Here is a 22,383-nt window from a genome sequence, read left to right as displayed (position 1 = left end):
CAGGTACAGTCCAAGAAATTGGACTTAGTGCTTTGCCTCATCTATACCTAATTAATTGCATTAGAGATGACGTCTCGAGGAAACACAACTTATTTTGAACGAGTTATCCAGCAAAATAGCCTCATTTATAACTAGTGTTCAAGCTGGCGCTGTGCTAATGCCTCTCGCCATGATTTGCTTTCGCTCAAAAGTATAGAAGAGAAAGTATAGAAGAGTTAAAAGTGTATAAAATAATCTGTCTAAAACTGACTTGCAATTGTATAATTATGGTATCATGTTGTGTTTTGTGGCTGCTTATACCAGGACCTCAAGGATCTAGGAAGCAACAAAGAAGAAGATTTTGTTTTCAATTAATTATAAGCGGAAGTGCATAATTATTTCATAAAGTTAGCTTATCTATATAAAGTCACTGAGAAGAAAAGACTTATTACATGCATCTATTGTTGTATTATGTGGCTTTAATACCAGGACCTCAAGAAAGAAGAAAATTGGATCTGTAGTTCATGCAGTGTATAATTATAATATTTAAGAAGAAAAGACTTGTGTACATGCATATTGTTATCTATATATAGTAGTGTTTTGTGGCTTACCAGGCCCTCAAGAAAAATATGATTCTGCCAGGAGGATCTGGATCTGGGGAATGAGCGCGCATGCGCATTACATCCATAGGAATAATTAAAGGGTGTGTCCAAAGAGATCAATTTCACAAATGGCTACTGCATGCTAGCTAGCTGTTTTAACAGGTATTTTCTGGGTCTTGTAGCTAACAAAAAGCTAGCGCTTTAGTGCAAGGCTAACTCATATGTTGAATAGAAAGTTTGTGCGGACAGATGATGCTATGAAAGATTCTGAAGAGACTGCAACAGCCTTCAATGTGAGTCAAACTAGCCATAACTCGAGAAAGAAGCTTTAGTTTGCTAATCCACGAATCAAAATCCAAGAGAACGTGGCTAGAAGCCTATAGAAGCTGTTAGTTTTCGTCGCATTGCAACTGTTGAGCAGTTACAGCTGGAACAGACACACAGACACACACACAGTCAGCTTTACCGTATCCCTCGTGCGGCTACGCCTCGAGGCATAATTATATAGGGCGCAACGCGGATAGTTTGAGGTTTACTGCAGATCATATAAAATGATTATGTGAACTGCTTTTCCGTTACCAATACCTCTTCTGTGGGGGGGGGGGGGGGCAATATGTACATTCTATATTTAACATGCATGGACGTGTACTTGATTGCATGGGAATTGGAATGGATTCTGCGTTTAGTCTCTGCACAAAGGAATATATATATATCTGTTCGGTGTGGTTCGATCCCTCCGAACCTCCATGAGGCTGGGATCTGTGTATGGCCCACAGAGGTATAATGGGAATAATTTTCATACATGCAGTGATTAAGGTCGTGATATTCAGTTGCTTACCATAATGATAATAAAGTTCACAATCTCATTCAGCACGTACAAATATTATTATATCTTTCAACACACATGAAAAACAATACCGGACACAAAAAAACCGATGGGGAGAACAAAATTACATGATCTACACTACCAATTTTATGTTTAAATAATTGAAACACCGGAACAACAAAGCCGGTCGGGGAAAACAGTCACAGCAATAATGTTGCGTATAATTATATAGATATGTACCTGTATACTAAAAATCAAACTACCGTCAAAACTATACTGCTAAAATAACTTCACACAAAAAATTAATGTCATGTATACAGTTGTGCATAGTTCTTCTACCCTTTGAAAGTAATCAAATACTCGGGGTAGGAGTGAGCGTCTGGTCCAACAACAAAGATTGTTGGGTCCGAGGTATTGTTGACTAGTGAGTCAAAGAGCACATTTACGTTTTTTTGTGGGTCTTTTGCTGGGGGGACCTCCATGCTGCTACTGCCTACTGTGTATTCACCAACTAGCGCTCTTGCCAAATAGATGTACTTTTGATCCTTGCTATCAGGCTGGGAGTATGTTGAGCTGGCTGAGTAGGAAGCATCTCTGGCAAAATATGTACCCACTCCATATACCTTAGCTGTGAAATTGAAATAAATTTAATATTATTGATTGCATACAGTTTCCACGTCTAACAATGATAAAAACAATATGCACATAATTATAATTTAACATACCATGTTTTCCAGCAAAAGTTCGATTAAAACCGTTTGTATTGATGCGATTTACACTGGAAATATCTGTGCCATGGAAAAGTTGACGTTCGTTTTGATGGTTCGGTGGATTGGTTTTACTCATTTGCTCTTTTGCTTGTGCATACGAGCTATACAACTTTGGGTTCTGTATTCGCTGTATCCTGACAATGTCAGTGTAGTTATTACCCTTGGACATGGACTTGTTGAAAGCAACTAACACTTCATTGTATTCAATACCATCTGGTTTGAGGTCGACACAGACAACCGGAGAATCGGAAGGCATATCGTCCCAAGTGTCTGGACTTTTTATACCTGAGAGGATCAAGCAAAAAAGATAAGAGCTACATAATCACTAAATTATACAGAGAGTATGAATGAAGAGTATACTCAACTCCCACATAATTAGAAGATTAATTACAGCAAACGTATTTGAGCTAGCTAGCTTTCTATGAAGCAATCATGCATGCACTGACTACTGTATAGCTGGTAATTTCCGAGGAATGAAATTATTTGTGGTTTTCGTGGTTGGAGCTCAGACAACGAATATTTTACCCATGAATGAAGTGACCTTGCCTACCTTTACCTGCGTGCAGGCAGCAACCGGCCACAAAAAATATTATTTCACGAAGTGATTAAATTATTGCTCAACTACATGTTTTGTCCCCCGAAAATTACTAGCTATACGGGTTATAGTAGTTGTTACCCGAGGCGCGCGTAGGCAGAGACGGGTATACGTATAGTCGTCTGTCTACAGGTTTCTTCTTGTAGCAGAACAGAAGAACCATGAGAACGACACAGATGGCCCAGACAATCAATATATACACGAACCACATGTATGGCATCAAATACCAGGGGGCGGTTGTGACTGTGTGTGTGTGTGTGTGTGTGGAGGGGGATGGGGTCATTATAATTATATATTATACAGAGCACTATTATAATAGTACTGTAATGTTGGCAATTTCTTTTCAACTATACTGTTATACATTATTATAGAACTCCGATATTGGAGGTGAACGAAATATCTGAGGTTCGCAATGTACAGCACCTTCCATTAGTATGAAATTACACACTTCATATTCAAATACCGGTAAATCATACACGTAACCGATAAGCTGATTACTAATTACTAGCAAGGGCGTATCGACCTCGAAGGCATTAATTGGTATTATCACATATGGCGCCCACTCACTCTGTCCGACTATAGTGATGGTGATGGTTTGACTGTCCATCCCAAGCTGATTCATTCCTGTACACGTGTACATGCCGGAGCTGGCTCCACTAAGCACCAGGACTCCCGTGGCTGGGATGTAATAGGGACCTCCCTGAGAACTGTCCGTGGGCAACCTGTGAGAAGTGGAGATAGTCACAATAAAGACGGAGTATCTTACCAAAGGTGATGAATGTTCACCGACAAATAACACACATCTGTTTAGGAATAATCACTAATTTTGGTGTTATCCTTTTGAACATGGCTCTAGGGATTGTTACAGTTAAACAGTACAGTTTAATGTTTTACAAACTGGTATTTTATGCTCGGTTAAGGTTTAAGCCTAAAAACCATAATTTCCTATACTGAAAAGAGACTACGTACATTTGTCCTTCAAAGCTCCATGAAATTTGTGGTGTGGGGTCACCATTAAACGAGCAGTACGGGAAGAATGGCGAGGTGGAGGGGTTAACCCTGTAGCTAGGCAGGAGAGCTCGAGCTAGGGAGGGTGCTGGTGACAGAAAGAAAACACAACATAACATTTAATAGTATAGTTTTATAGATCAAGATCTACATGTAGGTAGACTCCAAAGACGTACCTTGAGATGTGCATAGTTCTATCAGAGAGAAGAGAAACACAATTAGAGTACGCCAGCTAAACTTGTCCATTTTGTTGTTTAGGCCACTCCAAGTGACACTCTGGTTTCTGGTCCTGAAGTTTCTCTAATTGCAAGCGGGCGGGCGGATATCCTCATTATCCTCATTATTCTCAACTCATCAAAAACATTATTTTTATGAATCTCATTATACAATAACCACAAAAATGTCTCATGAATAAAATTATAATTACACTGAAAACATATAAAATTACTTTCTGATTATTGGTTTGTCTTTGCACAAACAACACTGAGGGTACTGGTCTGCTGGCACATCGTCCACATTTTGGGCACAGTATATACAAATAGGAGTATACTTGGCTGTATAGTACAGTTTTTCGATTGGCTCTTCACAATGTATTTGTCTTGTATACACATCATTTAGGCGACCAGGCAGATGAAGGTCTTGTATTGGTGCTCCGCATGTAAATGCCAGGTCTTCTACAGCATCATTAAGATCGACTTTTTCTTGACGTGTTAGCTTACACCGACTGTAAAGCAGCCTCCACATTGAACATTCTTCACATTGCAACATCATATCAACGTTCTTAACGTGTTGAATGCTGGCTGAAAAAGGCAGTGTCTTCTTTACTTTTTGAAGAGAGGGTCTGAAGCTACCATCAGTGGGTGTACCAAGTAACTCCTCAAATGACTTGTAGTGGCCGTCTTCAGTTGGAACAGGGTCAGGTAGTACACTGAGACTATTGAACACTTGCTTAGGAAGCCTTGGAGGTCGACAAATAGTACAGCTATCGGAACCACATTTCTTTATTTGAAATGAGTAATGTCTTCGAGTACAGCAATGCTGTAGAAAAGCGTTCAGGTCTTTCTTTCCAGGTAGCTTTTTGGTTGTTATGGACTCTTCTCTGTTGAGGGTTGAATCTACACGTATAGCTTCATTCCAGAGAGTGTCAATATCAATTTCAGAAGCAGGAAAAAATGGAGTAAAGGTCTTGTCTTTCAGTTTCAGTCTGCGTAGCACTTGAACAAGAAGCGACTTTACATGAGACAAGCTGTCTATAGCAGCTGACTTAAAGTTTGGGTCTTTCTTGGCAGTTTCCCGCAAAGAAGTGAGACTATTGCATTTGGAAGCTTCCTTCTCAAATTCATCGTCTCCTTTCTCTCGCATAAGCCCAACACATTGCAGTCCTAAGTTCAGAGTTGACATGACCCTCTCCACAGGATTTCGCCATGAGTGCGATGGAGCAGTTCTCACAGCACAAAGGAAATCCAAATCGAGACTTAGAAATAAGCATATTAAAGAAAGCTGAACGGATACATACGTTATTCGATGGTCTGGTCCGCCATCGCTGTACACAAACAAAACTGGTTTCTGGTACTCTTCTTTGCTCTTTAGAATCGAAGACAATTCAGTAGCATGTCGTATCGGTGAAGAGCTTTCAAACGCTGCATCTTTGAAGCCAACTGCAACTTGGCCACGAGTCTTCAATGGTCTCTGGTATGTGAATAAGGAGCACTACAGATGGGATAATAGAGAACTTGGTGAAATCATGGTCTCCAACTTCGAATGTTGTGCCAGAACGAACTATAACACGTCTACCTCTTTCTGCGGCAGGAACAGGAAATCCTGGTTCGCCAACCTTCAGCCTGTGTTTATCGTCAATCGATATCATATTGCAGTATTCTAACAGCTGGACAGCATACTCTCGCATGTATCGATACAGAGCAGCAGCATAGTGTTCATCGGCATGAGTCTTTCGAAATTGCCTTTTTTGAATCATATATCGGATGTTTAGCCTTCCAGTGTATTGCATTGCAACTTTAGCTGCCTTTGTCTTAGGCCAGAACTGGAGCCTTAGCCATTCCTCAGAGGGGATCATCGTACCTACATTGAGAGCATACAAATATAAACTGGGTAGTTAAAATTAATATCAGCATACATGTATAATTATTACTAATTGCATTAAAAATTGTATTAAAACTCACCTGGTGGGCATTTGCTGGTGACTTGATCACGTAGATCTCTAACAGATATAGCTTTAGCCATGTGGGTTACGTCACCATGTCTTCGGTCATCAACCGCCACACCGATATCTTCGTTGATATATTTCTTTGCCTCATCCCAAAATACATCGTACTTGGTCTTTGTTTCCTGCGACTTCACTTCTCGTAAATCAACAACAGTGTGAGGGTCTTCTGGTTCCATCAAAATGATTGAACGTACACGCTCATCAATAATTGCTTCTGGTGTGTCATGAGAAGCGGCACAGTCTGCAGTCAATTCCCGGTAGAGAAAGCGCAAAGCAGCTGGTTTCACTTTGGATGAAATCCGACCAAACTTGGCAAATACTTCACGGCGCATAGCACGAGTATGGTATTGCGGAAGAATAAGCTTAATGGCCTCAATAGTTGTAACACTCTCTTCAAAAGTTGATTCAATAGACTTAGCAGTTGGTAGCTTCCATACAAAGTGCAAATTGCCTATATTGTTTCCCGATGAGTGTGTCAAAAACATGATCGGATATGGAAGCCCATTTCTCTCAAGAACTTTTACGTAGTCGTAACGTTCTCTTGCGGTTTCAGGAACGAATTCACAGAGAGACAAAAATTCGTACTCCAATTTCTCTTGCAAACACAAACACAACCATTCTAATCTTTTATCACAGGGAAATAGTCCAGTTGATGCTTTAACAAACTTCACAGACATAGAATCTGAAATATGTCGTACAGGCAATGGCGATTTGTGCAACGTGCTTGTCTTCTTTCGTTGTGAGGAGAGGTAGTCAGAATAAGATGCAATGCTTCTGGCTAACGATTCAGTGTTCATATGCAGAGACTTCAATCGCTCAGATGACCAAAAGGATTTTTGCAAGTTGTGAAACAACGTGGATGCCAGGGTCTCAAGGGTGATGCCAGAAAGACTTGAGATACTTCTCTTTCTGTGTTTCGAAACTTCAGGAGTATTGTAGCCATTGAAACGAGTAAATAGGCTAGGAATTGTACAAGATTGCTTCTCCAAGGCAGAATGGTGACCATCTAAATACCACAGGCAATCAACAATAGCAACCATAAATCTGTGTCCACCCGACTGGATTTCAGAGCCAGGAAAAGCAACATCCTCATCATTAAAGAGCTTCAAAACATCATTATAAAGCTTATCTTTGTTGGTGCGCTCTGGGACACTAGAAGGTAGCCCAGGCTGAGAGAGCAACTGGGAACTACGCATCATCATAGCGAAAGCATCTGTTGTATGAGTAGCAGGCAGAGATCGTTCTAGTACACTGACATGATACTTCAGGAAGGGACCAAAAACAGCAGCAGCTCTTTCCAGTACCAGTGATAGTTCGATTCTATCCAAAGAATCTTTTCCTTTTCCAAGAAATGCTGAATCTATTTGAAGCTCCTGGGGTGAATCTGCAATTTCTTTAAAAACTCTTTGTTCAAAGTATTGTTCAACGCTTATACCTGGTTCATCGATTGAAATAATTCTCCAAGGAAGTAAAGTTTTGTTTACCGACCGATTGTACACACAACAATTTATCATGGCAGACATCTCTGTAGAGAAAATTATATTTCAATACTGATCTGTAAATAGTATACTAACAGAATGAGAATACAGGGGGCAGGGGTGGGGGTATGTCTCATCATAGATAAACGAGATAGAGGGATTGGAAACGACAAAACTCCTCGAATACTATCCGCGTTTCGCTGCGGTTTAATCGAGGCTTACGTTTGATTATGGCTGAGGCTCAGGCTAGGACAAAGACACCTTCAAACAAACCATCTATGAAGAAGCCATCGAACAAGAAAATAGAAGACGAGTTGGAAATTGTGTTGAATGCTATTGGATGTGTGTTAAAGACGGAAGAAGAAATTGATGTTAAAGTAGAAAGTAAAAGATCTATACAACAAGTTGTGGAATTGTCACAGTCAGCTGAAAAGAAGGCCATACTTCAAACATTTTGTCTGGAACTAGTAGCTGTGATAAACAAAACACTGAAGCACTTTGGGAGAGTCAGAGAACACACAGCAAAAGAGCGAGCTCAAACATTATTCTTCACGTCATCACAGCAGGAACTACCTGGTGTATGGAAACATGGTTGTGCCCAGCTAGGAATATCAGTTGTCAGTGTACATCAACAGCAGTCAGTAAATCGAGTTTTGTTCGAAAAAGTTTTGGCTAGGAGTCTAAGTCACTGTGAAGATAATTCAAGTAAGCTTACCCGTAAACGAGAAGATCTTTCATGTGACGAATGTAATGCTGTTAGATATGCAGCCGGCTATACAACAAAAAAGCTATTAGAAGTGTATAAAAAAGTTAATTCATGTACTGCTGCTAACTTTGTTGAATGTCTCTCTCAAATGAAAATGGTGGGTCATCGACATGGAAGTATTGAAGACTGCTCTTTTTACGACTTTTCAATGGAATGGATGGCAAACATTGACAGAGGTGGACTGTTCTACGTAGATGACAAAAGTTTTATGCTGTTTAAAGCTATTGAAATAAAAACACAAGAATTGCTCCCACAGCACTTACGAACACAACAAACGAGCAGTAAGGAGTTGATTGCTGAAGTAGTAGCCGATGATGATGTACAATTTTGGTGGTCTATGATATCCATTGACATTGATTTAGAGATTGAACAATCACAATTGCTGGAGGAGATAATTGAAAAGTGGATAACTATGAGAGGTTTTTCAATGGTGTCTTCTTGGCTTGAGCAGTACAAGCTAGCCAAGCAAAAGAATGTCAAAAGATCAAAAAGTCTCAGAAAAGATCTCAGTACTGACTAGCTGTAGCTGTGTACATGTATTAATACTTTGGTGCAATATTATGTTTCTCTCGTTTTAGGGATATTACTTATCTAATTACAAGTATGTATTGAAGTTACGATAGTAATTAATACAGTCATGGAATTATAGAGTTAAAAACAACATGAAACACAATAATACATACAACACACCCTACTTATGTCTAGGTCTCTTCTTAAGGGGAGTGTCATCAACTACTTCCTCTTCATTAAATAGCCTTCTCTTTTTAGACGAATTTCCCCTTACTGGTAGCATGGAAAGACTGCCTTGAACTCGAATTGATTGGGAAGATTGCAAGCAAGATTGTAGAGTAGGGTTAGTACAAAATCCTCCTCTACTACGCAACTGTCCAAAATAGTTTTCTAATGGATCTTGAGAGAAACATTCGCTGAGTAAGTATCGACCAGACACACATGGTAGACTAAACAAGTATCGAATGACAGCCACAAATGATTTCACTGCAAAAATAGATATGCACATACCTATACATGTATGTATATGCTATATGTAATTACCAGTAATCCTTAATCCTTCCCTAGTTGCCCTGCTCAGAAGCATTGTTGGTTTTTCTGCCTTCGGTACATCAGTTCTTGTTTCCACACTATCCTCCCATTCTTTGAGGTATCCTAGGAAATCTTTTTCCAACCACTGCAATAGAAGTGTGTGTACAGTGTGTTATAAATGGTATGTTGCCATTTTAATCTTACATTTAGGCGTGCATCGTCAGCATCTTCATATGGCTTCAAGTTGTGTTTTCTCCGTTTTAAGTATACTTTTGGGTGACGTACATTAAGACAGTCGAACAACTTATCCATCATGCGCACGAATCTTTGCGTTTCAAATGTGTCCACAGACCCTTGCATACACAATCCTTCAGCGACTGATTCACTTAATACCTGTGCATAACGATGTATTAATTTAATAACAAGGCATTTCCTTACCTCGGCTGCAAGGCTCACTTTCATTCTTGAATACGAATTTAGATCAACATGTTCTTTCGAAAGTTTTTTAAGAAGAAATAGTCCCTCTGACCTCTTTCCCATTGATACTTTGCCATTGTAGAGGGAGCGCAAATGATCCCAGCTAATATGTTTGCCATTGATCTGTGAACAGATTCATAATTTGAAAGAGCAAACAACCACATGATTTATACTCACCCACAGTTTTCTTGTCCATCCATGCCCAAAGGAATGTGACCAACAATTACGCGTTGTTTTAATAAGGTGAGGGATGTCTGAAAAGAAGTGAATGTATCGTTCTTCAGTAGTATATGGATTTTTAACTCGGTGACAAACATCATCCTTACTAACAGAGTGTATATTAAATAGCTTTCGATTTGTTGAAGCGCCATCTCCGGTTACTGCTATTACTTTAAAACCAAGTCTCTCTAATCGTTCTATTGCCTCCCAGACCATGAAAAATAGCGATGATCCTGTTACTTCAGCTGTAGCAAAATGAGCATACGGAAAATGCAATCCAGTAAAAACACCTCTTACCATAAGGCAAAGCAAATGTGTTGCAACGCTATTATCGGAAATGTTGCTCTCGCTTAGTTGATTTTCTACATCACTCAAATGAACGAAACCAATCACATTATGATGATGCTTATCATAGACCAAACTCTCTCGCAACTTCATTTCATCTATTAAAATTACAATGAACTTTTTCCACTCCAATAGTCCATGTTTACTAGCTTCTTCCAGCAACATTTTATCAACTTCGGATTGGAAACCACACTTAACTTTGAATACATGAGAATAATCTCTAAGTGTTCTTTCTGATGGTAGTCTTATAAAGCCAGAAGAACGCAAGGAATGATAAGCAGCTGAGGAGAGATACTTTAGATTTAAACACCACCTTATCATTGTGGGATGCCACCTCATTTGTGCAGCGTTCATCACTGTTGCTGCTTTCAGTTGTTGATCCCAGAAGAGCCTTTTAAAAGAACCTTCAGGATAAGCTTTCAAAATTGAATCACTTCTTTGTACCATTATACCACGTAGCTCTTGATGTAGAGGCTCATCTACACTAACTCCTTTTGAATCAGATGATTCCTGTATTTTAGTTTTTAACCGTTTCACTTCAATCTCCATAAATTTACAACGACTTCGTAGACTTTTTAGCTTCTCTGTTCTTTGAGGAGTCTTTAAATACCGATCGTTAGTATGCATGCTTGCATCCTGATTTGCACTTGAATATCGGCTATGCAACGAACGTAAAGTACATCTGTACTTAGAGCAATCAATACATTTTTCACCATTCACTAACAGTTCGCAATTAATTGTTCATACAGTTTTTGAGTACGTTTGCTTGCCATTTGCAACAGGGAATCCACTGTCTAACTGAGCTTTTATTTCTCCATTAGGACTCAATAATTTTCCTTTGCGTGACACAATCATACCCACAAAATGCGGATCAGGGTTACCAGTACACACAGTACTTGATTGAATTACATCCAAAAGCTGTCTGAAACTCGAAAAACTTATTAGCGTAAATGGAATTGATGACAGTACTTTGGTATTTCCTGCGTCAACTTTGTGACCGTGAACAAACAATTCCCAAGATAAATCAACATTTACTAACAATGTATGTGTTATAACCAGAGGTTGACTTGAAGTAGAAGCTTCAGATGATATCTTACAGAGTTTGATTGCTGTTATTGGCCTTTCAGGTGATGTTTGATTACTCCATGTCATATCAAGGGTAGGCACTACGCGATCATGAAAATCTTCCAGAGTATTAACCTCAACATTTTGTTCTTCATTAGATGTCGATGGAACAGCGGATATGCTTTCCTGTAGCAAGTTATTGACATTATCATTGTGTTTTTATACTTATATACTTGCAACATACTTTCTTTTTCTGTTTTTCACTTTCCCAATTTTTGGCTTGGTAGAATCTCAACTTTCGCGGCATTTTACTTCTCTGATTTTCTAAGAAACGGATTATAACAAAACACAGTCATTCTCATTCAACAAATCCACAGCTTTTAAATTGCCCAATATCATAGTAATAACTATTGGAGCACTTTAATAATAGGTACGGAAACATTACACACTTTTTATACAAAAAGTAACTGACACAGGCAAGTACATTTCTTACTATAATTGGCTAACACAATATTCTTGTTCATTCAAGTGTAAATTAGTGCCAGATATATTTTCAGCCCATTTTACAAACTACTTTATAAGTTATAGGAACAGAAACATGAAATTTACTGAAAAAACTGCTGTTACTCACCTATACTTGCAAAAATTTTACAGCTGCACTATACCAACTTTATGACAGTGTATGCCACGTGGGTGAACACATTTTACCACTGTAAACGTCACTGATGAGACTTCCTAGCTTTGGTTAAACGATTTTTCACATAGCACAAAGCTATTTCGAGGGCGAAACGCGGTTGTTATTTGGGGGTGTTACGTCACATAAGCAAATTGTGTAGCATCACGTGATCCGTTTCCAATCCCTCTCTCTCTTTTATCTATGGTCTCATACAACTAGCTTGAACTTGTACCAGAGTGATAATTGTACCAGAGTGATAATTATATAGAAATGTGTTAATTTAATAGGCTTATTGAACAAACAGGCATTTAACTATACTTTAATAGTGTCCTTAAGATAATATTTCAATGAAACAAAGAAGATACTTACAGTACAGTCACTTGAACAGATCTCTGAACAGATCCAACATTGACAGCTGACCATGTGGAGATTAATTAATTATGCGCATGCGCAATAGAAATAATGAGGTAAATTTAGCCAGAAAAATATTGATGCGGGCGGTGGACCAGAAACCAGAGTGTCACTTGGAGTGGCCTTATCTACAAGTCTGAGTGGACAAGTGGGCGTATGCTCAACATATTCGGTGATGGGCGTTGCTTTGCGATCCTTCACACGAGGCCTCAACAAGGAGTGCGGCCTGGAATCGAGGCTATTTTTTCTCCACAAATCAGCATTGGCTATTATATTGGGTTTGTCCATGCATTCTGATCCTTATGTACCACTGCAATCTCCTCCCTGACAAGCTGCGTGCATAGGCCTCTGAAGAAGAACAACAATGAAAAGTGGAAGATTTACATGACATGGAGAGGTTATTCCGAGCTACGCTGCATTTGTGCCAGGTGAATCTCAGCGTATGCTTTGATGCATTGTGCTGAAATGCGTAACAATTTAAAGGATTCAAACGTGATACTTTTTATATGCTATTAAAAGTTAAAAGTTGGCGACGCTTATGGAAACACAACAAAAGCTGTTGGTCACGAGAAGAGGATTTTAACAATTAAACACAACATTAATTGTAGAAAGAAGTTACATGTATGCCTGTATAAGAAGATATGAATATGAGTGGGGATAATGTGGTTGTGATGTATATATACGTTGATAAACCAGCAGTCCGAGCTTGAAAATGATCAGTTTTTCTTTGGTCGTTTAGCAGAGGATGGACCACACTCCTCTTCTTCCTCATCCTCGTCACTGCTCACTTCATCCTCCTCCAGAATACTACCCACCGCCTGAGAATCGATGCGGAAGTCACGTGACATGCTGTACTTGAACGGTTCCATCAGATTACCCTGGAGTGGGGAGGGGAAATAAGTGAGCACAACTCAGCAACTCTTGCACATATCAGTCTAATTTTTTTGTAAATGACAAACCACATTGTTCATGGGTACAAGGAACATACAACATTGAGTTGTATGGCGAATTAAAACCTAATTTTGGGAAGTTCACCTTTGCCTTCTTGTCCAGTTGAATTAGATGCTTTTCAAACTGCTCCATAGAGAAGATGAGGTTAGAATACGTTCGACTCTCCTTGCGAATTGAGGCCTTTCCTGTACCATTGACTTTTGACTTTCCCTTCCCGCCTTTCTTGCCTCCTCCAGCGTCTACCATGGCACCACTTTGCATCTGCATTTTCTGAAGGCAACACAATAAAGAGCAGAGCTATTAAATAATCACAACGGAATCAACGGGTTGACATAATTATCATGACAACTCTTAAGGAATTAGAAGAAGCGAGAACAGTAAAATAATGATGTGCTCACTATGGTGTATAGATTTACTGAATTATTATAATGATGATGACATTTGCTAACTAACTGGGTACCAGCATTCATGAACTCTTGGTACCAGTGAGGGCACACTTTGCTTTAGTTTGAACGAACCTGAATGTATGTGATGAACAAATAGACCTGTTGAGACAGTTGAGTGCCGACCAGGTTCACCTGAGGGGAGGGGGGGGACTCAGCGTACAACAACAGACATCACATGATGTGGCTCACAAGTTTCTTGAACCAGGCGGGGATATTGGAGGTGAACTGGTAAACGTCCAGTACATACTTAGCCAAGTTGCTCAGAGTATAGAAAAATTTAACCAGCATCTGGAGAAACAGATACCGTATTACTAGAATGTTTTGCAAGCATCAAACACATAAGCGAACGTTGCGATGGTTGATCAATTTGCAACAAAATCGCAAAACCTATTGATAATAAATACACACACGATCTTTGCCAGAACGCAATAGCTAAATCTCAAAGGGTCAATTTTTCTGCTAATTTGGCTCATTCGCAAAGGTTTTTTTCACCACCAAGTAATACGGTATACAAATTTGTGCACCTCAATTTTCTGTGTATAGGCAAAGAAGGGACTCACTCATGTACATTAATGGTGCTTACTCACACACATACATGTACAGTGTTATGGCAGTAGAGCTACATGTACCTTGAGGAGTCCCTCTGAAGAGGGTCCAGCTGCCACTGAGGACTGGACCAGGTCACTGCCTCCAAACACCAGGTGGGTAAGACGGTCACATAATGACGAGAATGTGTCCCGAGACTGTGTTGGCACTTGACTACATGGCCTCCCTGCAAGCACACAGTCACGTACACAACGTATTATAGCCGTTTCAAAAATGAACATTGACGTTTGGCCCAGACAGATCTTTGAACTAAACACACTCATATCACATATATCATATCGTAGAATTATCTAAGAGATACAGAAGGCAGCTACAAGTGTTTGCTTTCAAAATCGAATGCTCTAGACGCAAGTTACGGAAACTCCCAAGTTACTGTGTACATGTATTTTCAAATTGTAGGTGCTGTAAGTCCTCAATTATTGATTTTGCTAGTTACCAAAGGCATCCTCTGTTGGACTAGACGATATCTCCATCTTTAGCCTATCTACCAGCCAGTCCGTACTAGCCAGTATTTGCTCCATGTGGCTGTACAACAGAGCCTGTATGTGTGTGGGGGTGGGAGTGTGGTCAGGGTATTGGGGTATTCAGGTATACCTGCCAGCATTTTTCTCTATATGGCTATACAATGTGTGTGTGTGTGTGTGTGTGTGTGTGTGTGTGTGTGTGTGTGTGTGTGTGTGTGTGTGTGTGTGTGTGCACGTGTGTGGAGGGGGGGGTATTGAGGATTGAAGAAGGGGAAACGGGGAAGGGGAATAGAGGTGGGTAGGAGGTATGAGTGCATGTGACTGTGAGCTCACCAAGATGTTGGAGGCAGCTGTACGTGGGTTCACTATTGAGAAACAAGTAGTGGCCTCCAACTCGATATCCTGAGGGAGTAAAGAAAAGCTATCTTGATTATTTTGAGGTGACATGAGTAATTACCTCATCAATATCTCCTAGATGGTAGTGCACGTCTTGAGCCAGTTTTCTGATCTAAGTGTGAAGGATTAAATGTATTCATAGTCTGACTAATAAACTCACTGTTTTGACGCAGGATTTGTGTCTCTCTGCGGCAATAAGGAGGAGAGAGATCAAAGCCTTGGTCAGTGGGGAGTCGTCTGGGAGGGGGGAGGTAATCAAGAGCACTGTGGGGGGTGTGGGACTCACCAACGTTGTGGTCCCTGCATTGTGCATACGCCCACTCAAATACTTGGTCCAACTGTGCAGTGTATATAATAATAAAAATATAGTATCTCTCAAACTAGATAGGGAGAGATTTGGGGAATTGTGGGGAAGGGGAATGTTCACACACAATAAAGCTCCACCCACTTCCTGTGATCCCAGCTCCAGTGTCCCTGTCAGTAGCTCTATGCTAGCGACCATCAGCTGAGCCTCCTTCAGCGACCACTCCTTCGTTGAGCCGTCTAGCACACCACCCACCACCCTCTGAGTGGAATGAAGTCAATTTGTTCCAGTACATCAAATATTGATGTCATGTCATGTAGATGCACGTAGCTTTACCTGCAGATGCCTGATGAAATAGTGGGTCTTCTCGTTGTCCCCGGTGGTTTGATTCAGACTGGGGTTGACAGCTGCCAGGAACGCGCCCCCTCTCTCCCATCGCACTATAGCCGTGTGCAGGAGTTGGGAGAATCCCTCGAGACAGTATAGAGCCACAGACTTGCCCTGCGTGTATAGGCACGTTCTACGAGTCATGGTCGAGTAGCTATACTGCGTACAGTACCTTTTCCTTCTTAGAAGGCCTTGCTCCACCTACTTCAATGTGCTTGAACATCAGTCTGTTTAGAGTGAAACAATGTCTATTATAGTTTCAAGATTATGAGGCTTCAAAACAAAATGTACTGAGTCTGTACAGTATAATATAGGGGCTGCATATGATGGTACTAACAGCAGTACATCATGCATGGTACTAACAGCAGTACATCATGCATGGTACTAACAGCAGTACACCATGCATGGTACTAACAGCAGCACATCATGCATGTACTAACAGCAGCACATCATGCATGTACTAACAGCAGTACATCATGCATGGTACTAACAGCAGTACATCATGCATGGTACTAACAGCAGTACATCATGCATGGTACTAACAGCAGTACATCATGCATGGTACTAACAGCAGTACACCATGCATGGTACTAACAGCAGCACATCATGCATGTACTAACAGCAGCACATCATGCATGTACTAACAGCAGCACATCATGCATGGTACTAACAGCAGCACATCATGCATGGTACTAACAGCAGTACATCATGCATGGTACTAACAGCAGTACATCATGCATGGTACTAACAGCAGTACACCATGCATGTACTAACAGCAGTACATCATGCATGGTACTAACAGCAGTACACCATGCATGGTACTAACAGCAGTACACCATGCATGGTACTAACAGCAGTACACCATGCATGGTACTAACAGCAGTACACCATGCATGGTACTAACAGCAGTACATCATGCATGGTACTAACAGCAGTACATCATGCATGGGGAACACGAGTTACAATGTACTATCAGTACAACAAACACACTTGGCCAGGGAGCAGCAAGTCTTGAAGACATGATCTGGTTTATGCTTGGCTAAGGAGGATCCATCACACACTCCAGTATCATGAATCTGTACGGAAGAAACTAAGCTGTAAAGTTGATTCCCCAAACTTCACTCACCTGATGTATTTTCTGTACAGCTACTCCCAGAATGTACTTGCTAAAAGGTTGTGACTCTCTCAGTACTGTCAGCGCTTGTTGGTGATTGGGAGTTTGGTTGCTATAGAGATTATCATGAGATTGAGACATACATTTGTACATACGGTACATGTACCCCCAGAGTGCTGACTCACTGAAAGATGGCTCTGAGCAGTCTAACCACACAGTGTAGGGACAGCCTCGAGGGAACAGCTGATGTCCCTCGTTTGTTACTACTGGGGCCAGCTGCTGCCGACGAGCCCTTATCACTGAGAGCATCTGCCAAGTGCTGGTAACACTGGTAGAGCTTGAGCACCTGCTCTGAACTTTCTAGACTGGAGAGACAGGAGAGAGTTCATAACGTGACTGAGCAACATACTGTACAGTAAATGTACGTGCACATAATTATCATGTTACACATGCATAGGTCATTCATTACGTACCTGAATTGTCCTGTAGAGAAAGTGTACTCAAGTAAAGCCTATGAACACACATACATGTACATAAAATAAATACAGTGTTATACATGTACTGACAAGTATAATATAATTATGTAGGTTCATAGTTCACACTAATCCTACCTCATAGGTGCCCATGGCGAGTTGTGCAAAGAGTCGGTTCTTCTGCCCCACACTGGAGGTGGAGAAGTCAGAGGATTTGTTCAGCTCAAAGTCATCCAGCTCAGAGGCAATCATCCGCGTCACCAGAGAGGACAAAGTTCGCTGAACCTCACCAATTATTTCAGGGGGCTCCTCGTCATCTTCGTCACGCTCCAGGTAGTGGCAGACGCACAGTTGCAGACAGCACACCAGGTGGTCCTGTCACAAAGACATAAGCGAGTCAGTTAATCCAAGAAAACATGCTTAATTGTTAGTTGTACTCACATTGCAACCGTTATTAGTAATATATGTTAGTTGCTGCAGTTACAGCTGGAGCACACACACACACACACACACACACACACATACGGTAAGCTTTTACCCTGTGGCTATGCCCCCGAGGCATTACAACTAGTTTTTACATGCCAGATCGTACTAGCCTGCTCACCAGTGGCTCAGCTGCAGTGACATCACTACCACTCATCTTGACACAGGGATTCAGTTTGATGGGTGGGGTTATGTCCGTCTCATGCTCGTAGAACAGTGTGAAATGGGTGAGAAGGAGGTCCAGTATAGATCCTGCCAGCTTGCGGTTAGCACAGAACACAGAGTAGAGACCCTGGGGGGAACAAATGCAGCAGTGAGAATATTTTTTGTAGTGGAATGTGAAATGCTAGTCCCACCTCATACAAACTGAGTTTGACATTGTATTGTTTGGTGAGTGCCCTGCGTAGAGTGCCGAGGATCTCCAGGCATAGGGCCTCGTTGCCGTTGTGACCATTCCCGTGAACCTCCACGGTCACCTGTGATGTGGCCGAGAAGTTTTGACTGTCATCGAGCGAACCCACAGAGTCCAACACCTGGAGGGGAGAGGCAATAGAGCATTACAATACGAAGGAGCATTTATAATATTGCTACTCTACAGAGATCTACGTGTAATCTAATGGCCAATACGTAACATTGTTTCAAAGGGAAACAAACTAATTCCTCAAGTATAATGTTTTTCGACTGCATACAAATTAAAGAAATACACCACTCTTCAATTAATGTACATACAGTGAACTTCCTGAGCAGTAGTAGGTAGCCCTCGACTGCCGTCTTCCGAGCCTCCACATTAATGGAGAACAAAGCTTTCCTCAGCACCAGTAGGAGACAGTCTCTAAGAGACGAGCTGAACTGCACCAGTGGCTGTAATGTCAGTGTCACATGACAGTCACACGGGGCATTTACACAGTAATATTTGCTAGCTGGTAAGCACAAATAACGTAAGTACAAACAACTCTGTCAGCTTAGAGACTCCTTCAGGGAATCCACACATTAGAGTTGGCATACGAGAGCACACTAGCACTATACTTCTACGGGTACCATCATGCAGGAGTGCATGTACTCCTGGTACCATACGTATTATCACACGTCATACGCCTCTTTGGTTTGGTCTCACCAGAATGGCTGTGAGCAGCTGTCCAGCAGATTGTGAGGAGATCATGGCGATGTAACTCAGAGACTCTTTTAGTTTAGGCAGGGAATCCACAAAGTCCATTGGAGAGGCATTCCTCGTGATTTGGGAGAGGAGGTCAATGTAATGGCTGACATGACTTGCTGAGTTAGTCATCACACAGTTCACGATCTGGCTTACAATATCGCAGTGGACACCACTGTGCTTCTGTTGTGTGTGTGTGTGTGTGCGTGCGTGCGTGTGTGTGTGTGTGAAGGTGATTGGCCATTGCTACAGGTTGTCAGTCATACACTCATAGTTGATGCCACACATTCTGTAAGTAATCGATATTCTAGGCTCACTTTGAATGTCTCAGCGAGGATTTTGCTGCCAAGGGCACACACCTTCCTCTGTGGGGTACCATACTGAGAGAGGGCGGAGCTCTTGGGTCCAAAGGTCTCCATCAGATGCAGTCCCACGGCCACCAGCCCCTGCACTACCTGATCCCAGCCTGACCCGTGAAGGGCACGCGTCCAACCAGACGTGCTAACAGTGAAGATAGTGGATAATGGGCAACCAAAAGTGTGTATACCTGCAGAACTTATTATAATTTTATACTATTATTACCATTTAATATGCACGATAAAGAAGTAACAGTTTACCTGTGATTAATGGTTGTCATGAGGAGGCTCTCAATGTCCACCAGATCTTCTGTGGCCTCTGCATAATTAGAGCACTGCGTGTCAGATCACAAGTTGCTAAATTGTCAATGTTGTACCTTTTATCCATTTCGAAGAGTTAGTTCTTTCTTCATCTTTATACGCCTTCAACACAATGTCCTTGAAGAACCCAAACACCTGCAACACAATGTACCATTACACGCACCTCACACACCTCACACACCTCACAGCCTCACCATTTCCTCCAGTTTGTGGATGGACACGGCTGACAGGGCTAAGGTCACACTGAACAGGGAGACCTCCCCCGAGGACAGCCGCTCTTGGGCAGTCTGGGAAGGGGTGGGTGGGTAAGTGAATAGCTCACCAAATTTTTTGCACACAATGTGAAGGGGGTGGAGGCAATGCAAAGAAATAAAAACCTGCGGAACCTCTAGCCTCGTGTATGCCAGGTGTGGGGTTGAAGATCTATGTACACATACCTTGAGCATTTTGAGGTATTCTTTTCTGAGTTGAGTGTCTTGTTTGATGGCGTATGTGACATGGACAAACACAGTGCCCTCTGTAGTGAGCAGCTCCTTCTCGTTGTTAGTAGTCACACTGTGGTGGGTATAATGTAGTGGCATTCCTGTGAATATCTGCTGTATTACGTATGACACGTATCGTATCACATGCTCCTGTTACTGTACATGTAAAACAACTTTCAGAATGAACCCATGCAGGTCTCTAAAACAGAACATTCTTCTGAATCCCATGCAAGACACTCTCCAGTTGAGAGCATGATTATGGGCAACTATATTTCTGACTGGGATGTGATATGGTGGGAGGTTGTCACCTGTCCTCTGTCTCTGGCTCCTGTTTGGATTGTATGGTGTCGAGATTATCAAACAACGACTTGATCCCGTCCAGAATCAGCATCTTGTGGCCCTTCTTTGAGAGAGAGAGCAGTTGGTAGATAAGTGGAGGAATCTCAGTGACGGGCAGGCTCTCCATTATCCTGTGTGTGTGAGTGACATATGCAGGTCAAGAGCGCTTAAAAAAGACTTTTCTTTTATGCGCTTTTGTATAGGTGTATGCAGACAGTCAGAGTGCGTACTGTAGTATCTTTTGTATGAGGAACTTGAGTTCATCTTCACTCATGGCAATATCCTTGCACATGTCAGTCACATGCAGAACACATGAAGGGTCCCATCGGCAACCAAACAAGCTGTTCATGAGATGGCTCTTGTGATCCTCCCCCATCATTTCACCATACCCTCCTCCAGCTGGGGGGGGGGGGAGGAACGACTAGAAATACATAACATACGCAACTCACGCTTCGGATAGCGGATGACTTTCCGAGATGTAATTGTTGAGATTAGCTTAGGGAACAGCTCTAGTGAGGGATGGTGACCCTCCTTCAGACCTTTGATGATAATCTCAGCTATGGCTACTTGAGAGGGGCCACTTAATGAGTTCACCTGATACAAATAAATAACAGTGGATTGCTATTGATAACTATAACTAATTTATACCTCAAATAACAATTTTCCAACAATCTCCTTGGCAACTTCAGTGTGCAGATGGTTTGAATTCAATGCCTCAATGCACTTCTTAAACACCTCCTTGCGGCAAGGCTCTTGTTCGTCCTTCTTACATTCTGAAGGGGGTGGAAATCAATCAATATTTTACCATATTTATGTATTAGCATTGATTACTTAGCAAAAAAATAAAATCGCAAACCTAAACTGGTACTGGTAATGATACACGATCCTTGCCAGAACACAATCAATCACAATCAATCAAAGGGTAGGTTTTTCACCAGCAAAATATTCTCCTTGGTTTTCAGAGGCAGGCCGAACAACTAAATGACCAGATAATCGAATGGATAAACTACGCCTTGATTGCACGTGGGCGTCTACAAGCGTGCCCGTGTCCATGGTAACAGCTGTTAATTGCGCATCAAAGAACACGCCCATTTGCCAGGCCAGATAATCGAGGTTCTACTATAATACGGTAGCTTTGAAGTTGGACGTTCTTCACGCAAGTTATGGCCCAACAAATTTAGCTCAGAAAATAGGCCCATTTCATAACACAGAATTGAGCAAGGGGGGAATAAATTATGGTGGGTATGCAACGAACCTTCCAGAACCTCTCTGACTACTTTCGCTGGATGCTGATCTCCGCTCGTGAACACTCTCTCAAGATGGCTACCCACCTGCGAGTGCAATATGGTTCGTATTAAATTAATCTGTATTTAATCTGTATTCACAGCGTATTTATATTAAACGATGGAACAAAAAGTACATACATTATCTTCTGTCCAAACTCTTTGGTTTTGTTTTGGCCTTTGCAACTTTCTAGGTGATAAATTGGAAGGGCTCCCTCGTTTAATCATGATTTTGCTGCTTGAAATAATGCCTTCTTTGTGACCTCTCTATAAGAAAGGTGTCGTCTCATGACTTAGCCGCCCTCCTTGGTCCTCTACCCACGTGGTCGAATTTGCTCCCCCA

At 41.5% G+C, this 22,383-nt stretch overlaps 4 protein-coding genes across 10 annotated transcripts; all 4 read right to left on the bottom strand.

Moving 5' to 3' along the window:
- Positions 1 to 1,447: 1,447 nt before the first annotated feature.
- Positions 1,448 to 4,099, bottom strand: LOC135330928 (protein mono-ADP-ribosyltransferase PARP15-like). The gene is made up of 6 exons (XM_064525910.1): positions 3,957 to 4,099; positions 3,742 to 3,868; positions 3,340 to 3,494; positions 2,854 to 3,015; positions 2,133 to 2,462; positions 1,448 to 2,035 (listed from the first exon to the last, which is right to left on the bottom strand). The coding sequence occupies exons 1-6, from the start codon at positions 4,024 to 4,026 to the stop codon at positions 1,743 to 1,745; spliced, it is 1,137 nt and encodes a 378-aa protein (XP_064381980.1). The 5' UTR covers positions 4,027 to 4,099; the 3' UTR covers positions 1,448 to 1,742.
- Positions 4,100 to 4,134: 35 nt separating this feature from the next.
- Positions 4,135 to 5,406, bottom strand: LOC135330942 (uncharacterized). Its single transcript, XM_064525930.1, has one exon. It carries the CDS (start codon positions 5,179 to 5,181, stop codon positions 4,225 to 4,227), a length of 957 nt encoding a protein of 318 aa, XP_064382000.1. The 5' UTR covers positions 5,182 to 5,406; the 3' UTR covers positions 4,135 to 4,224.
- Positions 4,135 to 12,507, bottom strand: LOC135330903 (uncharacterized). 6 transcript variants are annotated; one of them, XM_064525870.1, is made up of 8 exons: positions 12,441 to 12,507; positions 11,640 to 11,719; positions 9,944 to 11,581; positions 9,728 to 9,889; positions 9,494 to 9,682; positions 9,302 to 9,434; positions 5,961 to 9,244; positions 4,135 to 5,859 (listed from the first exon to the last, which is right to left on the bottom strand). In XM_064525870.1, exons 7-8 carry the CDS (start codon positions 7,525 to 7,527, stop codon positions 5,414 to 5,416), a joined length of 2,013 nt encoding a protein of 670 aa, XP_064381940.1. In that variant the 5' UTR covers positions 7,528 to 9,244; positions 9,302 to 9,434; positions 9,494 to 9,682; positions 9,728 to 9,889; positions 9,944 to 11,581; positions 11,640 to 11,719; positions 12,441 to 12,507; the 3' UTR covers positions 4,135 to 5,413. The 6 variants fall into 6 exon arrangements, with proteins under 6 accessions (XP_064381940.1, XP_064381944.1, XP_064381939.1 ...); XM_064525874.1 differs by lacking the exon at positions 12,441 to 12,507 and having other exon boundaries at positions 4,135 to 5,490; positions 5,575 to 5,859; positions 11,640 to 12,434; XM_064525869.1 differs by lacking the exon at positions 12,441 to 12,507 and adding an exon at positions 12,027 to 12,434.
- Positions 12,508 to 12,997: 490 nt separating this feature from the next.
- Positions 12,998 to 22,321, bottom strand: LOC135330873 (Fanconi anemia group I protein-like). 2 transcript variants are annotated; one of them, XM_064525818.1, is made up of 33 exons: positions 22,182 to 22,321; positions 22,013 to 22,088; positions 21,406 to 21,530; positions 21,207 to 21,351; positions 20,988 to 21,156; positions 20,727 to 20,888; positions 20,374 to 20,491; positions 20,131 to 20,223; positions 19,993 to 20,071; positions 19,877 to 19,934; positions 19,577 to 19,760; positions 19,221 to 19,442; positions 18,836 to 18,967; positions 18,463 to 18,639; positions 18,228 to 18,398; positions 17,762 to 17,998; positions 17,624 to 17,661; positions 17,336 to 17,515; positions 17,163 to 17,262; positions 17,027 to 17,112; positions 16,209 to 16,263; positions 15,986 to 16,150; positions 15,794 to 15,910; positions 15,632 to 15,683; positions 15,506 to 15,582; positions 15,407 to 15,457; positions 15,283 to 15,351; positions 14,922 to 15,024; positions 14,509 to 14,651; positions 14,069 to 14,167; positions 13,952 to 14,011; positions 13,518 to 13,703; positions 12,998 to 13,360 (listed from the first exon to the last, which is right to left on the bottom strand). In XM_064525818.1, exons 1-33 carry the CDS (start codon positions 22,266 to 22,268, stop codon positions 13,199 to 13,201), a joined length of 3,978 nt encoding a protein of 1,325 aa, XP_064381888.1. In that variant the 5' UTR covers positions 22,269 to 22,321; the 3' UTR covers positions 12,998 to 13,198. The 2 variants fall into 2 exon arrangements, with proteins under 2 accessions (XP_064381888.1, XP_064381889.1); XM_064525819.1 differs by having other exon boundaries at positions 19,993 to 20,053.
- Between the last annotated feature and the right edge of the window lie 62 nt (positions 22,322 to 22,383).

Source organism: Halichondria panicea, chromosome 2 (genome assembly GCF_963675165.1).
Source record: "Halichondria panicea chromosome 2, odHalPani1.1, whole genome shotgun sequence".
Classification (NCBI taxonomy): domain Eukaryota; kingdom Metazoa; phylum Porifera; class Demospongiae; order Suberitida; family Halichondriidae; genus Halichondria; species Halichondria panicea.
This window is presented reverse-complemented; position numbering and strand designations above follow the sequence as displayed.